This window comes from Taudactylus pleione, unplaced genomic scaffold, assembly GCF_031769625.1.
Source record: "Taudactylus pleione unplaced genomic scaffold, aTauple2 ptg000116l, whole genome shotgun sequence".
Lineage (NCBI taxonomy): Eukaryota > Metazoa > Chordata > Amphibia > Anura > Myobatrachidae > Taudactylus > Taudactylus pleione.
This window is the reverse complement of record NW_028284518.1, coordinates 16,586,092-16,608,623: the sequence shown is the minus strand read 5'-3', so window position 1 is coordinate 16,608,623 and position 22,532 is coordinate 16,586,092. Positions and strand designations below refer to the sequence as shown.

General features: G+C 43.8%; 1 protein-coding gene across 3 annotated transcripts in view; it reads right to left on the bottom strand.

The window, feature by feature from the left end:
* Nucleotides 1-14,923: 14,923 nt before the first annotated feature.
* Nucleotides 14,924-22,532, bottom strand: part of ECI2 (enoyl-CoA delta isomerase 2) — a 75,292-nt gene continuing 67,683 nt past the window's right edge. For 2 of the 3 annotated variants that reach the window (XM_088471702.1, XM_088471701.1), the window contains exons 7-10: nt 21,305-21,425; nt 20,191-20,280; nt 19,422-19,565; nt 14,924-16,481 (exon numbers count right to left, since the gene is read on the bottom strand). In XM_088471702.1, coding sequence (XP_088327828.1) covers nt 16,305-16,481; nt 19,422-19,565; nt 20,191-20,280; nt 21,305-21,425 — 532 coding nt within the window. In that variant the 3' untranslated portion in view covers nt 14,924-16,304. The remainder of the gene's footprint in view (nt 16,482-19,421; nt 19,566-20,190; nt 20,281-21,304; nt 21,426-22,532) is intronic. The other variant, XM_088471703.1, reaches the window with a different exon arrangement.

Below are 22,532 nucleotides of genomic sequence, written 5' to 3'. Positions count from 1 at the left end.
AGGTGGACGATTGGCAAGTGTATATGCATTTACCAATCATTAAATAAATCGGCGGATCAGCCGGAAGGTATGTACCCAGCATAAGCAAGTATAAGTTAAACTAGTGTTTGGGCTGTGTGTTTATCTTAATTTTTCCAAGATTCAATAAGGCCCTTACTATAGAGAATCCATTGAGAATTGGTCTATTCATATAGGCCCATTCCATTGCTCAATCAGTGTCAAAATATTGCCAAACCATTTACAATCTATTTTACCCCAAATTTTCACCTACCCTCAGCTCGGTTTCACCCGCAATATGTTAGGGGGTCAGAAAAGCCTTGCCCGCAAACTCAATTTAAAAAGAAAGCTTATGCTAAAATGTTTATATGCTAAAGAAAAGTTTTGAATATTGTGTTCTGGAACCACTTGATGAGGATCTTATGAGGCCCAAGCTTTTGGACACTCTTTTTCCCAGTTTTGTCCAGTATTTATATTCGTCTTTGGTCACCACCCTGGTTATTATCGATGTTCACAATTCCCCCTTAGTTATGTTCAGAGAGACAAGGCAGGGGTGGACCATGTCTCTTTTTTAGCATAGCTTTAGACCATCTTTTGTGGACATTGCAGTCATGGGATGGTTTTACTGGAATTTCATTGGCGACCCAAGAGAGCAAATGTTTGGAATTTGCAGATCATCTGCTTTTGTATATATCTAATCTGGAAGCTGTTTTAGCTAAAATCTTGGATATGTTTATGGAATTTGGTCTGGTTTTGGGTTTTACAATTAACCTTGTTAAATCACAGGCATTATATCTGGGCCCCATTACAAAGCCTCTCTGGAGTAAAGGTCTTCTATGGTATGCAGTCGGGAAGCCGGCGGACCTAATCCCGACCGCCGGTTTCCCGACTGTCATATCCTGGCAAGGGTCCAAAGACAGGCGTCGACATGCAGACGCCTGTCTTTAGACATACGCCGGGAGGCCGACGCCCGGCATCCTGATCGAAGGGACGTTGGGTGCGGATAGCCGTGGGTGAGGGATAGGGTTCCCGGGGGGGACTTAGGGTTAAGAACCCCCTCGTGAGGTTAGGTTTAGGCTAGGGGAAGGGGGGGTTAGGGTTAGGCACCCCCCCCGGGGGTCTTAGGTTTAGGCAGCAGGGAAGGGGGGGCTAGGTTTAGGCACTTAGAGGGGGGATTAGGGTTAGGTACTGGGGGGGGAGGTTAGGGTTAGGCACCCCTAAGGGAGGGTTAGGGGGTAGAATTAGGTTAGCTAATACTTACCTGAGGACGATCGGGATTTCCACTGCTGCCGGGATACCAACTGTAAATCATACCGATTCCTCTTCTATCATGCACTTCTAAATCCCTTACATGCTTATTAGTTTATTTGCTGAAAAGCATCCATAACTTGTATCTATATATCTTAATATGAGAGAACTTTTTAGCGTTGTTTTGGGTGACTTGTCTAGTTGGAAACATAGGATCTGATTCAGGTATTTTCATTTTGTATTCCCCTATCGATTTGGGCTCGTCCTCTGCAGACTCTGGCTAATGGTGGTGTCAACTTCCATAATTTTAAATTTATGTTGGTGAATTTAAGATTTGTCTGGTGTATCTAGTCTCAATATACTTAAGACAAATTCTTATACTGACCAGTCTTTTCTTACCAATGAAAAATTAGGGTATATTTACTAAAGGTCGATTTTAAACAATTTAAAATTGATCAACATCGATGTTGTGTTTCTGGGGCTATATCACACATTTACTATTACTTAGGAAAACAAATCAAAAATTGTATGTTAGTAAATGTGTGATTTAGCCCTAGAATCACAACATTGACCTTTAGTAAATATACTCCTTATTCTCTTTTCTACATTCTCATAGACAGGAGCTCACAGATGGGTGCTCCTCCACAATCCCTTATAAATGACCACATGGTGGTTATGGCACTATAGTCTAAAACAGTGGACTCTGAAGAGACGCCATTCTCCATTCCTTCCATTAGTCTCTGACCCCAAGTTTAGTATGGCCACACTGCCTTTTTCTTTATGGTCCCTTAGAGGGATCTCAACAATTCGTGCATTGGAGGACGTCATGGCTGAGAAAAAAAAACCCCTTCAGATACACTATATTATGGACAAATATGCCATTCACTATTTGCAGGTCTTGGCACTGTGTCAAGCCCAGCATTATGTTAGATCAGTGGTGCATCACTTCATATCTCAGTACTGGTCTAACGCATTAGATTTAATGTTATCACAACCTCTGTTGGGCACAAACGGTCTGATTCAGATTTTGGAATAGGCCAAGATACAGCAAGTAACAGTGTACCTGGACAAACCATGTTGCAATGCAAGGGGTGCAAATACATAATTTTTTTTGCATGCAGGGTAAATACTGTCTGCTTCTGCATGCAGCCAAGAAATGCTGGAGAGCTGTATTTTTACACTGCAATTTAGATTTAAGTTAGGACACCTCCCTCCCAAATCTAAATCTCTCTGCACATTGTAAATCTGCCCCACCTGCAGTGCAGCATGGTTTTACCTAGATGCAGTTATTTGTTCTTTCTTACTTTATTCCCAAATCAGAATCAGGCCCAAAGGCCATTTTGAGGCAATGCAACTATCCCTTTGTTTATTCACTACATTTGGGTGCGTTTCCTTATATGTCATTTTTGGCAACTAGTTAATCAATTTGCCTCTACCTACATAGCTGTCTCCCATTATCAGCAAAAAGGGAGTTTAATATTTACAGGAATAATTCCTAAAACTACTTATGTAAAAAACTTTTACTGATTGTATCAGCGTTGGTAGAAAATGTATACTGCACATCTGGATTATAAAGGATCCTTCTGCCTCGTCTTTGTTTCAATCTCAGTTATGTTACACTTTTCTAATGGATCGGCTAGAATCTACCCTGCATAAGGAAATTAAATGTTGTTTTAGACCTCAAGACTCAAAGCCATAGATGTTCTTGCTCTACTCAATTGTATGAGACTTGACAGTTGGTGGGGAGACCCTCCGATTCTACTAGTCACAGACGATTAATGGATGCTCTGGCCCATTGCCTCTCCCCATTTGGCCTGACTTTGAGAAATGTCGATCATGCCTAGTGTAAGGAAGGGGTTTCTTATGCATCACTACCTATAAATTCAGCAATTTTGTGTGCTCTTTGAGGCATGATCACGGTTTTTATGCTTTGATAATGTGTTTGAAGGTGTTCTATACCTCCCTTCAATATGTGCTAACTCACCTCTGTTCTCCATTTTGTCTGTTTTGAATACTGGGCCTGATTCAGACCCGCTCGCGAGCGCTGAGCGCTTGCAAGCGGGTCGATGTTGGCCAAGTGCGCATGCACACGACGGAGGCGGCTCCGTCGTGCGCATGCGTTAGGCCCGAATAACGACGGCCAAGCCGTCGTTATGGGTCTCGCACCAAAGGGGGCATGCTGTCGATGGTGATTGACAGCACGCCCCCTTTGGTGGGCGTGGCTGCCCAGACGGAGGCGTTCCCATGGGAACGCCTACCGTCTGGGGCCGGCCCCACTGACATCACTAGTGATGTCAGTGGGAGTGCTTTTGGCTCTGATAGAACCAAAAGCACTCCAGGGCTTGTGGCAGACGAGACCCTACCACAAGGGTCTCATCGCAAGCCCGATGGTCGCGATGGTCTTGACCATCGCAACATCATTTTGGCCGCTCGCTATAGCTGTGGGTGGTCACCCACACCTATGCGAGCGACCAGGAGGCCGCTCTTAAATTCAGAGGGACGGCCCTGATTCAGAGCGAGCGCTCTGTCAGAGCGTCCGGCTCTGAATCAGGGCCACTGTTTTCCATTATTGTATGTTTTGTTGTTGTCCCAACAAAAATTACTTTAAATAAATAAAACAAGAGGGGGCGTGGCTTGTACGCTGAAGAAAGAAGCAGCATGTTTAAGTGATGTTACTGCGTTCTGATGCGCTGAAAGTTTGTCTATGTTCAAATTTTAGGGTACTTTTCGACCCTTACAGTTTTTTGTCTGTTTCTCCCTTTTTTCTTAATTTTATTAACCCTGATGTGTCTTGTCCTGCTTATCTTATGATACGATTTATATGGTGTTTTCGCTATATGATGATGTTAACGTGGTTCAGTGGTTACTACATATCTTTTGTATATCACTATGACTACCCTTGTATATAGTACCTGGAATGTGGGTGGGATCAATTCCCCGATAAAAAGGAATCCTCCTTTATATGAAAAAACTCAAACTGGATGTTGTTTTCCTGCAGGAGGTACATCTCCTCCCTCCTGAGGTGATTAAGCTAAATATGCTGGGTTGGTCGGTTTTGGCCTCCTCCACATATACTTCTAAGGCTAGGGGGTAGTCATTTTGGTAAATAAAAATCTCAATACAATTATTCATTCGACTACTACCGACCCACATGGCCGTTATATTATTGCAGACGTATCAATTAACACTTCTAGATTTATGCTATGTAATCTATATGCTTCCAAATCACAGACCAAAAATTTTTTTTTACATATTCTTTCTAAAGTACATATGTACTCAGATGCATCCCTTATTCTTGGAGGAGACTTCAATTTAGTTGCCTCAAATGTATTAGACGGAAATACTATGTCTACAAGATCCTCTCCCCGAAAAATTGGTATCCCTTATATAGTGTTCACTCTAGCTCCGGCGGCAGGCAGGGCGCCGGAGCTAGAGAGGGCAACTTTGTGCGCGCGGCTGAAAAAGGGGCGTGGCCATGTAAAGGGGGTGTATCTATAAGACACGTCCCCTTTTCGTCATACTTGGGGGCGTGCCCGGCACTTACGGACACGCCGGGCAGCCCCCAAGCGCTGCAAACAGTGAGAATAGATGCCGGGCGCATGCGTCCGGCGTCTATTCTCCGGCGGTGACCGGGTCACCGCACATTTCTCCACCCGCGGGACACTGCGTCCCACCGGTGAAGACGGCACCCGCAGGCTGTGAGGGCAGGGCGCTTTTTGCCCTCCTTCTGGAGGGCAGGGTGCTTTTTGCCCTCCAGAAGGAGGGCAGGGCGCCGCGCCCCGCTAAAACAGCCTAGCGGGAACGCTACTTATATATGTGACCAGCTAGGATTGGTGGACGTGTGGAGAGCATGTCACCCGGTGGAACAGGATTTTACATGCTTGTCTGTGGCTCATGGCACCCTTTCCCGCATTGATTATCTATTGCTCTCCAATCATTTATTTTCCAGGGTAATAAACTCTAAAATAGAACCAATACATATATCGGATCATGCTCTGTGCTGGATGCAGATATCAAGCACTAGTGATAGGGGTCCTATCCATCAGTGGTGTTTTCCATCTTACTTGTCTAGTTCTATTAAGTTTCGTAATATGCTGGAGTCAGCGTAGAATGATTATAAATTTAATAACTCAGATTGTAAACATACTGATCCGCTCCTTTTTTGGCACTCTTCTAAACCTGTGTTAAGGGGTGTTATTTTGTCATATTGCAAACAGAGAGAAAAACAAATGGGATCGGATTACTTGGAATCTCAGGCGAAACTCACATCCACATATCATGAATTTAAAAGTAATCCTAATGCGATATCCAAACAGTCATATTATCTTCAAAAAAACAAGAGATATGGTAAGAACTTACCTTTGTTATCTCTGTTTCTACGAAGTCCATAGGGTCCACAGGGTGACCTTGGGGTATAGCTGGATCCTGGATCCTCGGGCACCACGGAGTTAAAGCTTTTAGCTGCTCCCAGGATGCACTTGGGTCCAACCTCCCCTATACCCCGCCCCCGAGCCACAGGCACCTCAGTTGGTAAGCAGCCCAGGCCGGAGGAGGAGACGAAACAGAGAGAAGGAAGACTGGAACACACAAGAACCATACTCACAGAAATGGGAGACGGAAAACCGGTGACCAGTCACAGAGCCCATATGAAGCCAGGTGCGTCAGGGCGGGTGCCCTGTGGACCCTATGGACTTCGTAGAAACAGAGATAACAAAGGTAAGTTCTTACCATATCTCTTGTTTTCTACTTCAGGGTCCATAGGGGTCCACAGGGTGACCTTGGGGATGTCCCAAAGCAGTCCAACTAAGGGCGGGGACGCTCCTGTGCTGATAGGAGAACCCAGCGCCCAAAGGATGCATCCTGAGAGGCAAAGGTGTCAAACGCATAGAACCTCAAAAAGGTCTGAATGGAAGACCAGGTGGCCGCCTTACAGAGCTGAACAGCAGAGGCGCCACGGCTAGCAGCCCAAGAAGGGCCCACGGACCGAGTGGAATGAGCCTTAACAGAGGCTGGAACAGGTAAACCCTCCTGCATATAAGCCTCAATAATAACAGAACGAAGCCAACGGGCTAGAGTCTGTTTGTTGGCAGGCCAACCCCTCTTGTGAAAACCAAAGAGGATAAACAAAGAATCCGACTTCCTCACAGAACTAGTCCGGTCCACATAAACCTGGAGTGCCCTTACAACGTCTAAGGAAGTCTCCCCAGCCGAAAGATCAGGTGACTGAAAGGCTGGTACAACAATTTCCTGATTAATGTGGAACCTGGAAACCACCTTAGGCAGGAAATCAGGACGAGTGCGAAGCACCGCTCTGTCCTGATGAAAAATCAGAAAAGGGGGACGACAAGAAAGCGCCCCCAAATCTGAAACCCTCCTGGCAGAAGCAATTGCCAAGAGGAAAACAGTTTTAAAAGTTAGCCACTTGAGCTCCACTGACTCCAAGGGCTCAAAAGGAGGACCCTGTAAGGCCCTAAGAACCACCGCCAAATCCCACGGGGCCACAGGTGGCACAAAGGGAGGCTGGATTCTCAAAACACCCTGGAAAAAGGTGTGTACGTCCGGCATAGCAGCGATCCTGCGCTGGAACCACACCGACAGACCAGATACGTGTACCTTCAGTGAAGAAAGACATAATCCTAAATCCAAACCGGACTGAAGGAAAGCCAGAATACGCGAAACTCGGAACACCTGGGGATCATAGTTTCTGGCCTCACACCACTGAAAGTACGTGTGCCACACTCTGTGGTAGATCCTCGCGGAAGCAGGCTTGCGCGCCCTCTGCATGGTGGTAATAACGGAGCTAGAAAAGCCCAGAGACCTCAGGACGGCTGTCTCAAGAGCCACGCCGTCAAAGATAGTCGACCCAGATCCGGGTGAAGACAGGGCCCCTGAGACAACAGGTCCCGCCGTTGAGGTAGGAGGTACGGAGCATCGATGGACAGGCTCCGCAGATCGGAGTACCACGGCCTTCTGGGCCACCAGGATCAGTGTGCCTCCGTCCTGTTTGAACTTGCGCAGGACCCGAGGCAGCAGAGATATCGGAGGGAACAAGTAAGCCAGTTGAAACAGCCATTTCACCGACAGCGCGTCTATCAGACTTGCGCCTGCGTCCCTTGTCCTTGACCCGTACACAGGCAGCTTGTGATTGTAACGGGACGCCATCAGGTCCAGCTCTGGCAGCCCCCACTTGTCCACGAGTAGTTGGAATACCTCTGGATGAAGCGACCATTCCCCGGGATGCACATCGTAACGGCTGAGGAAGTCTGCCTCCCAATTGAGGACTCCTGGGATGAAAACTGCCGAGAGAGCTGGAAGATAGCGCTCCGCCCAAGCCAGGACGCGGGACACCTCCGACATCGCAGCTCGACTGCGAGTCCCTCCCTGGTGATTGATGTACGCCACTGTGGTGGCGTTGTCTGACTGCACCTGAACGGCCCTTCCGTGAAGAGCGGTGCCGGACGACTGCAGGGCTCTGTATACTGCCCGCAGTTCCAGGATGTTGATGGGAAGAATCGCTTCCTCCGCCGACCAACGACCCTGAAGTGACAAGGAGCCTGTCACCGCCCCCCAACCCCGGAGACTGGCATCTGTCGTGAGCAGAACCCATTCCGGGATCCAAAAGGGGCGCCCCTCCAGGAGATGCGCTGTCTGCAGCCACCATGCTAAGGACAGACGCACCTCCGAGGACAACACCAGCATCTGAGAGCGGATCCTGTGTGGCAATCCGTTCCATTCTGAAAGAATCAGCCCCTGCAGGGGCCTGGAATGGAACTGGGCAAACTCCACCATGTCGAATGCCGACACCATGGACCCCAAAACTCTCATCGCTGAGTGCACCGACACTCTGCCACTGCTCAGACAACTGTGAATCCGCAGCTGTAAGGAGGAGACCTTCTCCGGAGTCAGAAAAATCCGTTGCTGACGAGAGTCCAGCAGGGCCCCCAAATGAACCATCCGTTGTGATGGGATGAGGGAGGATTTCTTCCAGTTGATCAACCAGCTGTGCGCCTGTAGACAAGCGACCGTCAGGTGGAGATGCTGGATCAGTACCTGCGGGGAGCTTGCCAGCAAGAGGAGGTCATCTAGATACGGTAGCAACCGTATCCCCTGGCTCCGAAGGTGAGCCGCCATGACCGCCATCACCTTGGTAAATACCCTTGGTGCCGTGGAGAGACCAAAGGGTAGAGCCCTGAATTGGTAGTGGTTGTGGAGAATAGCAAACCGCAGAAACCGTTGGTGCGATGTTGCTATAGGCACATGGAGGTAGGCATCCTGGATATCCAGGGAGACCATATAATCCCCCGGTTCCATCGCCAGTATGATGGAACGCAAAGTTTCCATCCTGAATTTGGGAACCCTGAGAAACCTGTTCAGGGACTTCAAATTGAGGATGGGGCGATGAGAGCCATTGGGTTTCTGCACCAGAAACAGCGTAGAGTAATACCCCATCCCACGTTGAGACTGTGGTACGGGTATAATGACCCCCGCCATCAGCAAGGCCTCTATGGCTTCCTGAACCTGCAAGGCCTTGGTTTTGTCCTGAGAAGGACTTGTGCAAAAAAACTGGCAAGGCGGCCTGTGCCGAAAAGACAGGGCGTACCCCTGGGAGACCACTTCTCGCACCCAGGCATCCGTGGTTGTATTGTGCCAGCACTGGGCGAATTGAAGAAGTCGGCCTCCCACTCTGGTGTCCCCCAGAGGGAGGCCTGTCCCATCACGCAGAAGGCTTATCTTCTGGCTTGGAAGAAGGGCGCCTAGCACTCCAGGCTTGCTTCTTTGGCTTTGAGGCGGTCTTGGGTGCGGACTGCCTCGGGAAGGACTGACCCTTTGCCTTGCCCTGAACCTGAAAGGAACGAAATGCCGAGCTCCGGACCTTAGCAGGTGTAGTAGCTGAAGGGAGGAAGGCTGACTTGGATTTTGCCAGGGTATCTACTATTTTGTCCAGGTCCGGACCAAATAGTAATTCCCCATTAAAAGGTAAGGCCTCCAAGCCTTTCTTTGAATCCGCGTCTGCTCTCCAAGACCACAACCACAAGGATCTACGAGCAGACACTGCTGCCGCCGAAACCCTAGAGGTCAACAGGCTAGCATCCAAAGATGCTTCTCCAATGTAGGAGGCGGCATCTCTCATCTGTCCTAACAACGCCCTCTGGACGTCCGGAGATTCATCCGTAAACGTGTCCTCCAAGGCGTTGGCCCACCCCTCAATGGCCTTGGCCACCCAGGAGATGGCCATGGACGGCCGGGCTACAGCCCCTGAGAGAGAATAAATAGACTTTAGACAAGTCTCCACCTTCCTGTCCGTAGGATCCTTCAGCGAGGATATAGACGGCAATGGCAAAGTAGCACTCCTGATGAGGCGTGTTACATGGGAATCGACTGCAGGCGGAGTTTCCCATTTCTTACAATGCGCTTCCGGGAATGGATAATTGGACGCCAAGCGTTTCTGTGGCAGGAAACGCTTACTGGGCGTCTGCCAGGCCAACGCCATGTGATCAGTCAACTGATCAGACAAGGGGAACGCTGTAGAAGTAACCTTAGCTTTTTTAAAACTAGGATACCTTGACTTGGGAGCGGGTGCCTCATCCTCAATCAGAAGAATAGCCCGCACCGCCTTAACCAGAGCCCGCACATTGATGGAAGACTTAGTGTCTACCTCCTGGACTGAGGCATCTGAGGCTGAGTCATCCTGTACCTCACCATCATCCGAGAACCCCTCAGAATCCGAAAGATGCGCAGCCTGTGCCATGACTGAGCGTTTAGACGCCCTGGAGGGCACGTCACTGCGCAACATCGACTGAAAAGCCGAAGATGCTGCCGCCAAATCTTGGACAGTGTGGGAAAGCGCATCCACCCAGGGTGGAGGAGCTGTCACAGGAGCCTGAAACGGCACCACAGGCGGCTGTGCCACAGGGGTGGACTGAATATACATTGGCAACCCCGCATAGGGACCAACAGGCTGAGACCCCGGGGGAGACTGCAATAATTGTGGGACACCCGGGGAAAGGGGGATGGCAGGCTGGGGCAACGCCCTAGTAGGGGCGGCAGTCGGGACCGACAGACGGTCCGCGATGGACACCAGCACCTGGGAAAACATCGCCCATGGTGGCTCCTGCGAAATGGGAGGTTTAGACATACCAGGGACCGCCTGGCACCGTCCGCACAGGCCGTCCTGTGACAAATCCTCCCTATCCACTCCTGCAGAACAGCGCCTGCAGGAGAACAATGCTGGAGCCCCGGAGTGCTCAATCTCCTCCTCAGACATGACTTAGGAAGAAAACGTGCGCACTCACCAGTGTGCTGAACAGCCCACAATATGGCACCGTGTAGCACACAACTGTATGTGACGGACCTCACAAATACGTGATCTATATAGGTGAGGTCAGTAGAAACACCCTTCCCCCGCACACCTGTAGGGCTTGTAGGAGAAGGAAAGGGATAGGTACAGGCTGACAGTAAGTAGAAAAAAGACACAGACAGGCAGCACTAGCAAAAGTCACATACCATGCAGGAAGATATACTCACTGCACCTTTCCACTACAATCAACCTCCCAGATTCAGTGTCTGGGAGGGCTATAGCGCTGTGTACACTGTCCTTGTCGGGGGAGAGGTACACAGGGGGACCGGTCCGCGTGCTCCCTGAGAGTATCCACGCTGCCAGTAAGAAAATGGCCGCTGGAGACCTCAGAGGAGGAGTGGCCGAGTAGCTGCAGCTCAGCGACGCCAGACTCCGAGCTGAAAGGCGCGCTGAGCTGAGGGGAGGAGCCTCTGACAGGGAAGGCTTCCTCCCCTGGCTAGCATATTTAACCCCCAAGGTTGCGGCATCCCGCTTGCCGCTTAATTACCCTGGTGGTCTAGTGGTCTGGCGGGGTATGCCTCCGATGGAGGGGGGGCCCGCTGCCACCGCTAGCGCCCCCGGTCTGTCCCCTAGACCGGGGGCATGGGACTGCATATGAAAGGCATTACCCGCGCACCGCCGCTAATCAGCGGTGCGCGGCTTACCTGATCTCCCCGGCGTCTTCCGGCAGCAGTCCCGGGGGAAACCAGAGTCCGGCTAGTACAGACTCTGGCTTCCCCCGCCGCGATCCCCAGTTCAGTGCTGGCGTCGCGGTGCCAGCAGGGAGAAGGAGCGGCAGCGTGGGCGTCTTACAGACAGCCCAGCGCTGCCGCTCTGGAGAAAAAAAAAAAAAAACTAATGTAAAAATAAATTTAACCTAGTTAAATAAAAAGCTTTAGGGGGCTGCTCCTGCAGCCCTCCCCCCCCGCAGGGTGACCCGACTCCGGCCGGGCACCATCTAAAACTGAGGTGCCTGTGGCTCGGGGGCGGGGTATAGGGGAGGTTGGACCCAAGTGCATCCTGGGAGCAGCTAAAAGCTTTAACTCCGTGGTGCCCGAGGATCCAGCTATACCCCAAGGTCACCCTGTGGACCCCTATGGACCCTGAAGTAGAAACAATGTTTTATCCTCAATGGAGTCTAAATATGCTTTCAATAAGGAATCGAGATACTATAGCCATGAGAATAAATCCAGTAGATTATTGTCTGATTTATTAAAAGGACATCACTCTCCTACACTTATTAAAGCCTTAAATAAAAATGACGGTAACTTAGTCAGATCTAATACAGATATCACAGAAATTCTTAAATCATTTTACTCTCAATTATATTCTAGTCCGGTCGTGGATGAGTCCAGGAGAACGGCTTTTTGGTCCAACATAAATGTACCCGTTATGTCCACAGATCAGGCTTCATCTTTGATAAATCCAGTAACCACAGATGAAATCACGGGAATAATTTCTTCTTTAAAACACGATAAAGCCCCAGGTCCTGATGGCCTCTCTAATGATTATTATAAGATTCTCTCCTCAAAAATTTCTGATACCCTCACGGCGGTTTATAATTGTATTCTAATGGGCAATAGCCTCCCACAATATTTTAACTCTGTCACTATCAAGAGTCTTGCCGAAGCCAGGTCGTGATCCAGAACTCCCCAGTTCATACCGTCAGATATCATTATTAAACACGGACTATAAGATTCTCACAAATTTATTAGCAAATAGATTTAAATTAGTCTTGCCATCCATTATTCACGCTGACCAAACTGGATTCATCCACGGCCGCCAGTCTGTTGCAAATATTAGGAAGGCAATTTCAATTATGCAGTGGGTGGAGTCCGCCGGTTGCCGCGATGCCAATGTAATATTATCATTAGATGCCGAAAAGGCGTTTGACTTAGTCACGTGGGGACACTTATTCGAGTCATTGCGGAGGTTTGGGGCGCCGGCGGAGTTCATCCAATTAATTGCTAATCTGTATTCAGACCCTATGACACAGGTGATGGGTAACGAATTTTTGTCCTCCCCGTTTTATATAAAGAGGGGTACTCGCCAGGGTTGTCCATTGTCGCCCTTACTTTTTGCGTTGGCTTTGGAGCCCCTGGCGATTGCTCGAGAATCCTCGCTTTATACTGGTATTATGGTGGGGAAGGTGGAGGCTAAGATGGCATTGTTTGCAGACGACATGCTTTTATTTATATCTAATCCTAGTGTATCTATTCCGGCAATTGTTTCTTTAATTGAGGATTTTGGGACGTTTGCTGGCTATAAAGTAAACTATACTAAGTCTGAAATGCTTTATCAGGAGATGTTACAGGGTTCGATTTACACCCAGTACTTTCCAGTGGTCACAACTACTCTCACATACAGTCAGGTGCATAAATATTGGGACATTGACAGAATTCTCATATTTTGGCCTCTATTCACCACCACAATGGCTTTGAAATGAAACAAACAAGATGTGCTTTAACTGTAGACTTGTATCAATTCGAGATGTTTTTGATCCAGGGGGGTCTTGATGTCTTTCTCTGAATTAAAAAAATAAGTATTAGTAAGTGGACAGACACTTCTTCATGTACTTGCAGATTAGACATTTCATTAACTCTATGCCCAAACCTAACGCTGAGCCACCTGCCCCTATGCAGACTATTTTTTCCTTTTCTCGTACCAGTCTTTATAGACTTAAACATTATAATATATATCTTAGATTCTCTCGGTATGGAAAAATTTGGGGAAACACTCTTAAAAGATGGTCAGAGGATACTGCTGATATCTCTGACGTAGATGTCTTGTTAGATCATAATTCAATGGTATTTAAATATTTACATACTGCTTCATTGCAGGAAACACATTTTAAAACAATGCACAGAGCATTTATTTCACAGGCTCAGAGAGCACATATTGTTCCAGACGAAACTGGCAAATGTCCAAAGTGTAAAATGCAGGGAGCTACATTCTTTCACAACTTTTAGCAATGTGTGAAGATAGCAATATTTTGGCATAAAATTATCAACTATATTAATCAGGTATTCAATTTAAATTTATCTAGAGACCCAAAAGCATGTCTGTTGGTAAACTTGTCGGGGTGGTACCTAGGTGTATTGGGAAAAAAGATTATTCCTGTCATAACCGTTATTCTCACTGTTGCAAAAAAGTTGATATTGAAATACTGGATCAAGAGGTCTACACTCTCTCTGGCCGAGCTGAAAAATATTCTCCTCCGCATAATTTATTTTGAAAGACGAGCTACCATCCCGGATATAGAAAAAGGTGTAACCAGATTCCATAAAAAATGGGAACATTATATTGCAGCTTTAGATATGTCAGTCCAAACACATATATACAAATTATTTAAACCCACTGCCTGGATTCTACACAGACAATTAGCCCCTTCTGTTTCATAATCAGAGATATCCAAATGTTTTGATACTTAAAAATTTAAAAGAGTGATCAACTGCTCACGTTTTCCTTTTCTAAGGAAGTAGAAAGTATACCATATATACGTGGTTACGAAATGTTCCCCCCCCTCTTGTGTGTTTCTAAATATGACCCCCTTTTTGTTGGTATTATTTTTGTATGTATGTTTTAATTTTCCTGTTGTACTATTTAACAAAGGAATATCTGTTTTTGATGCTGCATTTTATGTAACAAATAATTATTCAAGTTCTGACAACTTTATGTAAAATGTATCATTCTATATTTTGATAAATCCCTTTTGGAAAAACTTAATAAAATGTTTATGAAAAAACATAAAACAAAAATCTATACTGGCCAGACACAAAGCAGCTTGAGTGATATGCTAGTGAGAAAAACATCTTGTCACATCTTGGTCACAACCTACAGTAGTATCCTATAGAATCCTAGATTGTGACACCTTATTACAAGTTGTTACATTCTGATGTAAGCGGAACATTGAGGGATGAGCCTACTGTAGACTATGGGCCGGTTGACGCTATGCCGATCTTTGATTACACTCAAAGAGAATAAAGAGTTTATTGAAATACTTTGCAGTGTGAGGAAGGATGTTTTATAATCTGATGATCCATTATGGAATATATATATGAAGTGATGGTTCATATGCTCAGAAGAAAGGCGATTTCTGTACTGCTGTGAATGTCACCTTTTATTTTAGGTGAGCAGAACTACACTGTTTGATGCTTACTCTGCCTCTTTGAATGTATTCAGTGCCGGATCACCAACCAATGGGCCTCGCGCCTTTTAGGGACCCCGTGTCATTAATATTGATTTGATCTTGAAAGCAAATTACAACCAATCGTTCTTAAATGGTTTCCAAAAGATAGAGAAAATTAATCAATTCAAAGAAATGAAAACTTTACATCAAAAGACTCTATAATAGAGAAATACTGTATTAATGTAATGTAATTAACAATTTAAAGTACATAATCCATAGACATTAGATTCACATTACAGTTTGTCTCTTAAAAGCTCATCTTCTGTCAGCTTGTAAAAAATTTTCGGTGCAACCTACGTACGGTTTATTAAAATAGTTGGTAAAATTAAAAACTTATTAGGAGATAATTTGCGAGGGGGTCCTGAGATTTGGACTGCCTAGGGGCCTCCACCGAGTTTAGTCCGGCACTGAATGTTTTGCACAAACAATGTATTGAACTACATAGCAGAAATGTGATTTCTGCAAGGCATTGATTCTCACCCAATTCGCATGAGCAGAGCCTCAGTAGATTTGATTTGGTTGTGAACTTTTTTCTTTCCCCTTGACAACCTGCTCTGGAGGAGAGTTTACAGTCTTTCATACTGACTATCCGTGGTCAGGTTCCTTTTCATTCATTTGCGATGCTGCCCTGCCAGCTTTCCCAATAAGTTAATGGCTGCCAGGGCAATTTCTGCATTTACTATGTCCCCCAGTCCAGGTGGTACGGGAAGAGCCCCAGTGCTATCCAGCACTGGTTGGTTTGCATTGTAGGGCCACATTTTTGCAGGCTGATATAATGCCTTTGCTCAAGAGATCTCAAAACAAACTATCACTTGACTAAAGTAAAAGATCTACTAATACATATCACAAATATATACTGTATGCAAAGTTTAGAGTCCACCACTAAAATAGCTAGATAGATTTGTGATTGTGGAGATGGAAGGAGTGTGTTAGATTGGCAGTGCTACCGCTTCAGAGCTATTAATAAAATTCACTGAACGAAACTACAGTATCAAGTGTATGGAGCCTAATACATACCTACAAAAATATTTATTGTTGGAATTAAATTGCTCATAGAATTGGCTTATTCATAAACTTTACATAAAAAAGCAACCACATCAGTCTGGAACTATTAAGCAAGATACTGTATTTGAGATAAATAACTGACATCTGCCATGTTCTCACTAAACAGTATATTGTTAGTTATTTTGTGTATGTGACTTTGCATGTTCACATAGACAGTAATGTCAGAGCTATTCTTGTTCTATAAAAATCACTTTCTTTTCCCACAAGTAAAATGTTATGTATTTAGACCCTGACCAAAAATGTAAATTAGCAAACACGCTGAAGAAAAATACCAACAGATGACAGGGGCATACAGTATATACCAGGTAACTGCGCTTATTTATTTTTATTAATATGAAACCCCAAGTGGTATTATTATTATTATTATTATTATGAAAACATGGTTAAGTAAATTAATATTTTCTCGTGTTTTAATAAGGTTAACAGACAAAAGAAATATTTCAGAACCTATAGAGCATAAGGCAAAAATCACAACTTTGCTTTCTTTTGAAAGAAACTAATAATAGCATTCATGCACTCGTCCGACAGCCAGCGCTCCTTCAGGCGTTCACACTCTTGAATATTCACAGCATGTAGCTTCTCCTTTTCAGTCTCACGAATCAGCTGCTTGGAGAAAGCCAAGGACTGTTGGAAAAAGTCAAAAAACTATTTCTTAGGTTATATGTAATATATAAAACACTAATATCAACTATGATTACAGACTTTTGCGTCCCGGTGATATGTCCATCTAGTGCAGTGGTTCCCAAACTGGGTGCCGTGGGTACTTGCAGGGGTGCCATGGCTTGTTGGTTCAGGATCAAATCAAATGTATGGTCAATGGGCCTGATTCAGAATTGTATGCTTTTAGCATCGCTGCTGTGTCATTGGATGCAGCAGCGATGCTAAAATATGGTAATACCGTAGAAGCCGTCTTGTGTAAATAGCCACCTCCTGTCGGCTTCTGTGATCTGCGTGCACATTGGCCGAGGACGCAGCCATCGGATCAACTGCGTGAACATTGGCAATCTGAGTAATCCTCTAGTTACTCAGGATGGCCGGTGTTTTTACGCAGCCGGGGCTATAGAATCCGCATCGGAAAACACAGACACTGGCCTTGACACACCCAGTTTTCTAGGTAGCCGTCCGGCGCCACCCCCTTCCCAGCCTCCAAACGGCAGCAGCATGTCAATCATACAGCAGTTTAGGAGGCACTGCGAGCAATCTTGCAGACACAGGTCGGCATATGTGCAGTATCAGCCACTTTTGGAGTTCTACGCAAACCATCTGATTCGTGTACAACTCTGAATCAGACCCTATGTGATTGGCAGCCACCAGCGCTGGTTTTGCCTATTATTAAATATGTGGACAAACAGAAGCGCAACCCTGTTCACCACCACGGAACTGGACGACTGGTGAGCACAATTTATTTTAATAATAATCTCTGCTGAATTTCTCAATAAGAAAGTTTTGGCCTAGGGGTGCCATGAAAAAAATGCTGATACTCTAGGAGCCATGATTCAAGAAAGTTTAGGAACCACTGATCTAGTGAATTGTAAAGCATTTAAAAATAGACGTCTTTCATACCTTAATATCAATTGTTATAATGTAAATAACAAAACATTCAAAAGCTTTAAAATACGGTACATGATTTATAACATCCAATAAAATAATTTTAGTTCTGAACAATATTTTCTAAAAGCTAGAGCCACAATTCATCATCAAGTAAACAGTTTCACTTACATAGCTTATAAAAGTTTGCCTTGAGATTAGAGATGTGTCCTTGACACCCATTTATTACTTCTGCGTTTATCAATGTGAAAAGATTTTCATCTGTGTTTAGCTTGCAAAACAACTGTGAAGATGTACACTGAAAGCCAGTTGCCACCTTAATCTGAATGTGCACTCTGAGGACTAACAACATTACTAAGAGCTGCAAATTTACACTGAGACCTTAGCTCCCAGTTAGTAATTATCTTTAATTGCTAACTGGTAGCTAAGCATGTTAGTGGATAAAAGTAAAGGTCTTAATGAATATCGATGTTTTTGTTCAAATGTACACATTAAACAAATGTTAGTTAAAAATCTTCAATTCACATGTATACATTTGTGGAGAATGAATATACAGTACACAATATGTATATCTGAATAGGTGCCCACTAAGAAAAAACAAAACATCTGTCTAACATGAACAAAACTAGTGGCCATTTGCTGGGGTACAGACTAGTATTTACAGTAATAAATCATTTATTTCCTCCTCATTAATCATTATTTGCATGCAGTGCCAAGTAAAATTAATTACCAATTAAAACTGGAAGACACTACTTGGAAAAAATATTCTTACCATTACAGTACACTTCTGTACTGTAATGGTAAGTTAAATATAGCTGATATTATTCGTAGAAAAGTTGCACAAATATATATTTACTTGCAGCAAAGGCTTGGCACTCAGGATCCACATACATCATCAATGAAGGGTGCCCTCCGCAATTATTATATATATATATATATATATATATATATATATATATATATATATACATACACATACACACACACACACGTAGGTTGTACCCACTCAAATTTTGTGCCATATAGTCACCCTGGGTCACCTGTTAATGAGATTACTGTTCAAAGGTCATAATTGTACTTTTAAAATTTGCCCTTCAGTAACATAATTCCAAACCCAATTACTGTTTTCATGTATACTTACTGGAAGATTGCAAGACCATTCTTGTTGGTAAATTATTATTGATTGTTTTAGAATCGCTCCTTCCTCACCTCTATGTTTTTCTCTGTATGGGGGCAATTCAATTCAGAGCGAGTTGAATAGTTCAATTCAGCGTGCTGTTTAGTCCAACTATTACAAGTAAAGTCGGAGGGGACGATTCAATTGTTGTGTGGGCGGCGATAATGAGCGCCCAGTTTCGCGATTCAATTGTTCTGGGCGTCCATTAAATATCGCCCTCTTCACGCCCTATTAGACTGGGTTTAGCCATGTAAAATGGCTAAGCTTGTTTAAAATCTTGTTTAGGGCACCCTAATTATGGGTTTCTTGCACAGTTTTGCTCACACCCTGCTGAGGTTGCAAGCTGTAACGCAGGCGCCGGCAGCTATCGCGCTCAGACAGAGCAAAAATTTTATTGCTTTGTCTGGAGCCTTAAAAAAAATAGCAGAGAAAAAATTATGGAATCGCCCCTGGAGAAGGTCGGTTCTCGCAACTTAACCTGAGTGTTTAGTCGCGAGAACCAGCATTCCGGCTGCGAGACTGTTAGCACCGCGCTAAGCCGGAAAACAGCCTCATGGCCGGCACTTTAGTCAGATTTCTCCTTGCACCCTGAGGAGGGTGCGAGAAAAAAATAATTTAGTCGACCTAACAGTGAGCTGAATTGAATAGCTCCAGGACCAACTTTCTGGCGCTATTCAACTCATCCTGAATTGAATCGCCCCCAATATCCCTAAATCACCCTATTCTTATACTATGAGAAACTTTAATTCTTTATATATACGGATGTTATATGTACAGTTTCAGACTAATGAACACTGTGTACACGCCACAGTTATCAACCCTTTATTGACACTATAGAGCCAATGGGATGACAGACTTACATTTTTAGGTAAGCTACCATAAGCCTTCAATCTTTCCCAAACTTCCTTTTGGAAAGTGCTGTCTGGAAAAACCTCAGTGACCAGTCCAAGCTTACAGGCTTCATGTGCAGTCAGCAACTTGTTGAATAGAAGTACTTCTGCAGCCTGTTACAAAGACATGGATCAGCTTTGAAAAGTTTGCTACTAAAATGCCAGACAAGACAGGTCTATCAGAGCAGGTCATTATTTCTATAGTACATTTGGCCAACATTGCAACAACTGTTAGATTTTCCCCACGTCAAACTCTGCAGCAGACAATGACTACAATTACCCACATAATGTTTTTTTTTCATGGCTCAGTGTTGATCTTTTGATTTTATACTTTTGTTGCTTCAAAGCAGAACTGTTCAAAGGGCACTTTATTGAGAAACTTGTTTTTACATAAGGATCATGGTTTGCATGGATACTCTTGAAAATTCACGTTTTGTATTTTAAGAAACTTATACAGAGATTTCAGAACTGTAATTCATATCTAAAATGGAACAACTAAGGCAGAGGCTCAAATGGGTCTGAATACTTTTGATAATTACTGTATGTATGTAAAATGTGCCAAAACATTTTAAAATTGGAAAAACGTAACTGGCATCAACAAGTCCCATGCACTAACCTCATACCCGAATGCCAATCTGCAAGGAAATTTACCACCTACTATGTTTTACTAGCACAGAAGATCAGATGCATTTCTTTCTATATCCAGAGAGTGCAGACTTCATTATACATCATGACTTACTTTGCTTACACCCATAATACGAGGGAAAGTGTATGAAGAACAACCCTCTGGACTTTGCCCTAGCTGGCTGAAAGGAGTGTGGAAGGTTGCCTGCAAAAAGAGAGACACAGGGTCATACTTGTAGTGTGCATGTATTTTATCAAAAAAGCGAGAGCCGTATTATCGAAGGCAAAAAACACCTGCAATGTACGTAGATACAAATGAGCTATTGGTTAATGGAATGAAGACAAAGCAAGATCTGCACTCATAATGCCAGACACAATTTCATTAAATTTTTCTGGCAATAAAAATTTTCAAATTCAGAATTTTTTTAAGCAAAAAACAAAATGCAGTTAAAAATCAAGTCTTTCCTTCACATTAACAAACAAAAAACGGACACACAAAGTTTAGAATTAACCCATTACCCACCCAATAAATCAACACATTTTTTCATTTGTTTTGCTTGATAGATGTAAGAACATTTAGCAAAACTGAAAAACAGAACAAGGCTGTTGCAGTCACATCTGTCTTTTAAAAAGTGTGCCAGCAATTTATTATATTACCATTTCTTAAGAACAAATACACACTTCACTTTATTCCTATTGTCATTACCTATGAACTGATTCATGCATTATGTATTCATGTTTTAATGCATTTTATATTTATTAATATTCACCATTCACTTACATTAATACCTACATGCTGATACTATATTTAATATTTAATAACTTATTACCTCTATTTTTGTTATGGGTACCTGCTACCATTTAATTAAAATTGTATTTTATCTTACCTAAATCAGATTATTAATTGAAATAATAATATACAGTAATTGTTTGGTTTATTGAGAAATAGTAGAAACATAGGAATATACCAGCCACAACATTAAATATAAAATAAATAAATAATAAAAAAACTACAAGTTATTGATGTCTTGCAATTACGGAATAAAAATTATATTTTTCTATGGTCCATTAATCACAGTCCTCTTTGGGTTCTAGTATTTATTTGGGGAAAGTACATTTCTTAATAGTGGGGAACAGATCATAAATAAATATAATATATTAGTACTGTTCTTTATTTTAAATATGATTACCACTGCGTCTATTAGTTCATAAAGGACCAGTAAACTTACTCTGTCCGTAGCATAGACAAGGTCAAACAACCCCAATATAGTCACTGAGATACCAACTGCAGGTCCATTTACAACAGCAATGAGAGGCTTAGGAAAATCAATGAATTTATTGACAAATGCCCTGGTAGGAAAAAATGAAAATGTAAAAGATTAAACATTTATTTACATATTGAGCAATATCACTATTCTCACTTCCCTCATAAATAATATGACCACATTTTCCTGTTTCTACCCAGTTATCTCATTTAATCCTGTCTTAAATAGCTAATTCTTAAATATTTTTTCATCCCCCTTCTAATCCCCTATTTACCCAACTTTGTCACAAAAACATTCCTTATTTTGTCAAAACATTATACATTCTATTACCCTGCTCATTGGGTTGGCTAATTTCATATGAGCACACCTGCCTGACTGCTCCCATACACAAAACCAGCTGCTCTCATTCTAGTGATATACAGTACTGTACATAACAAAGTCACATAGAGAAGTGAAGTCATATGACATTTTTACAAAGGGGAGAATGAATGGGGTTATACATCATGTTTTTGTAGCTTGGTCTGCATAACCCAGTCAAACCTAGTGCATGACTGGTGCACAGATACAACATTTCTGACTTCATACAAAATGCCTCAAGTGAGTACACGTTCTAAAATATAATGATGTATTTGTGTACATACTTTACAGCAGGTTTCCACACTTGGTCCTCAAGGCACCCTAACAGTCCAGGTTTAAGGATATCCATGTTTGACCACAGGTACTTAATTAGTACCTCAATCAATTTGATTTAACTACCTGTGCTCAAGCATGGATATCTCTAAAACTTGAACTGTTGGGGTGCCTTGAGGACGATGTTTGGGAACTGCTGCTTCAGTCTTCCACAGACCTTCATATTTTCATAATAAGACATACTTGAAATGTGTGATAGGCTTTGTCACAGGCTAATTGCTGGTATAATATTTTGGATACCAGTGATTGGCAACCAATACTTTAAGGGGTGCATCTGTGGTCCTGTAACCTTCAAAAGCTTAATCTCATTAATAAGTAAAAAAAATACACAATTATTGTTACTGGTTTCTGATAATGCTGCTGCCTTGTCACGATCCTGTGCAGTTCCCGTGCTCTACCTGTGGTGTTGATCTCCTTGCAGAGGTTTTAAGCACATCTGAGACTCTATCCTTGTGATTTCCTGGGATGATTGCCTAATTAATCTAACTCCTCAGAGCCCTCC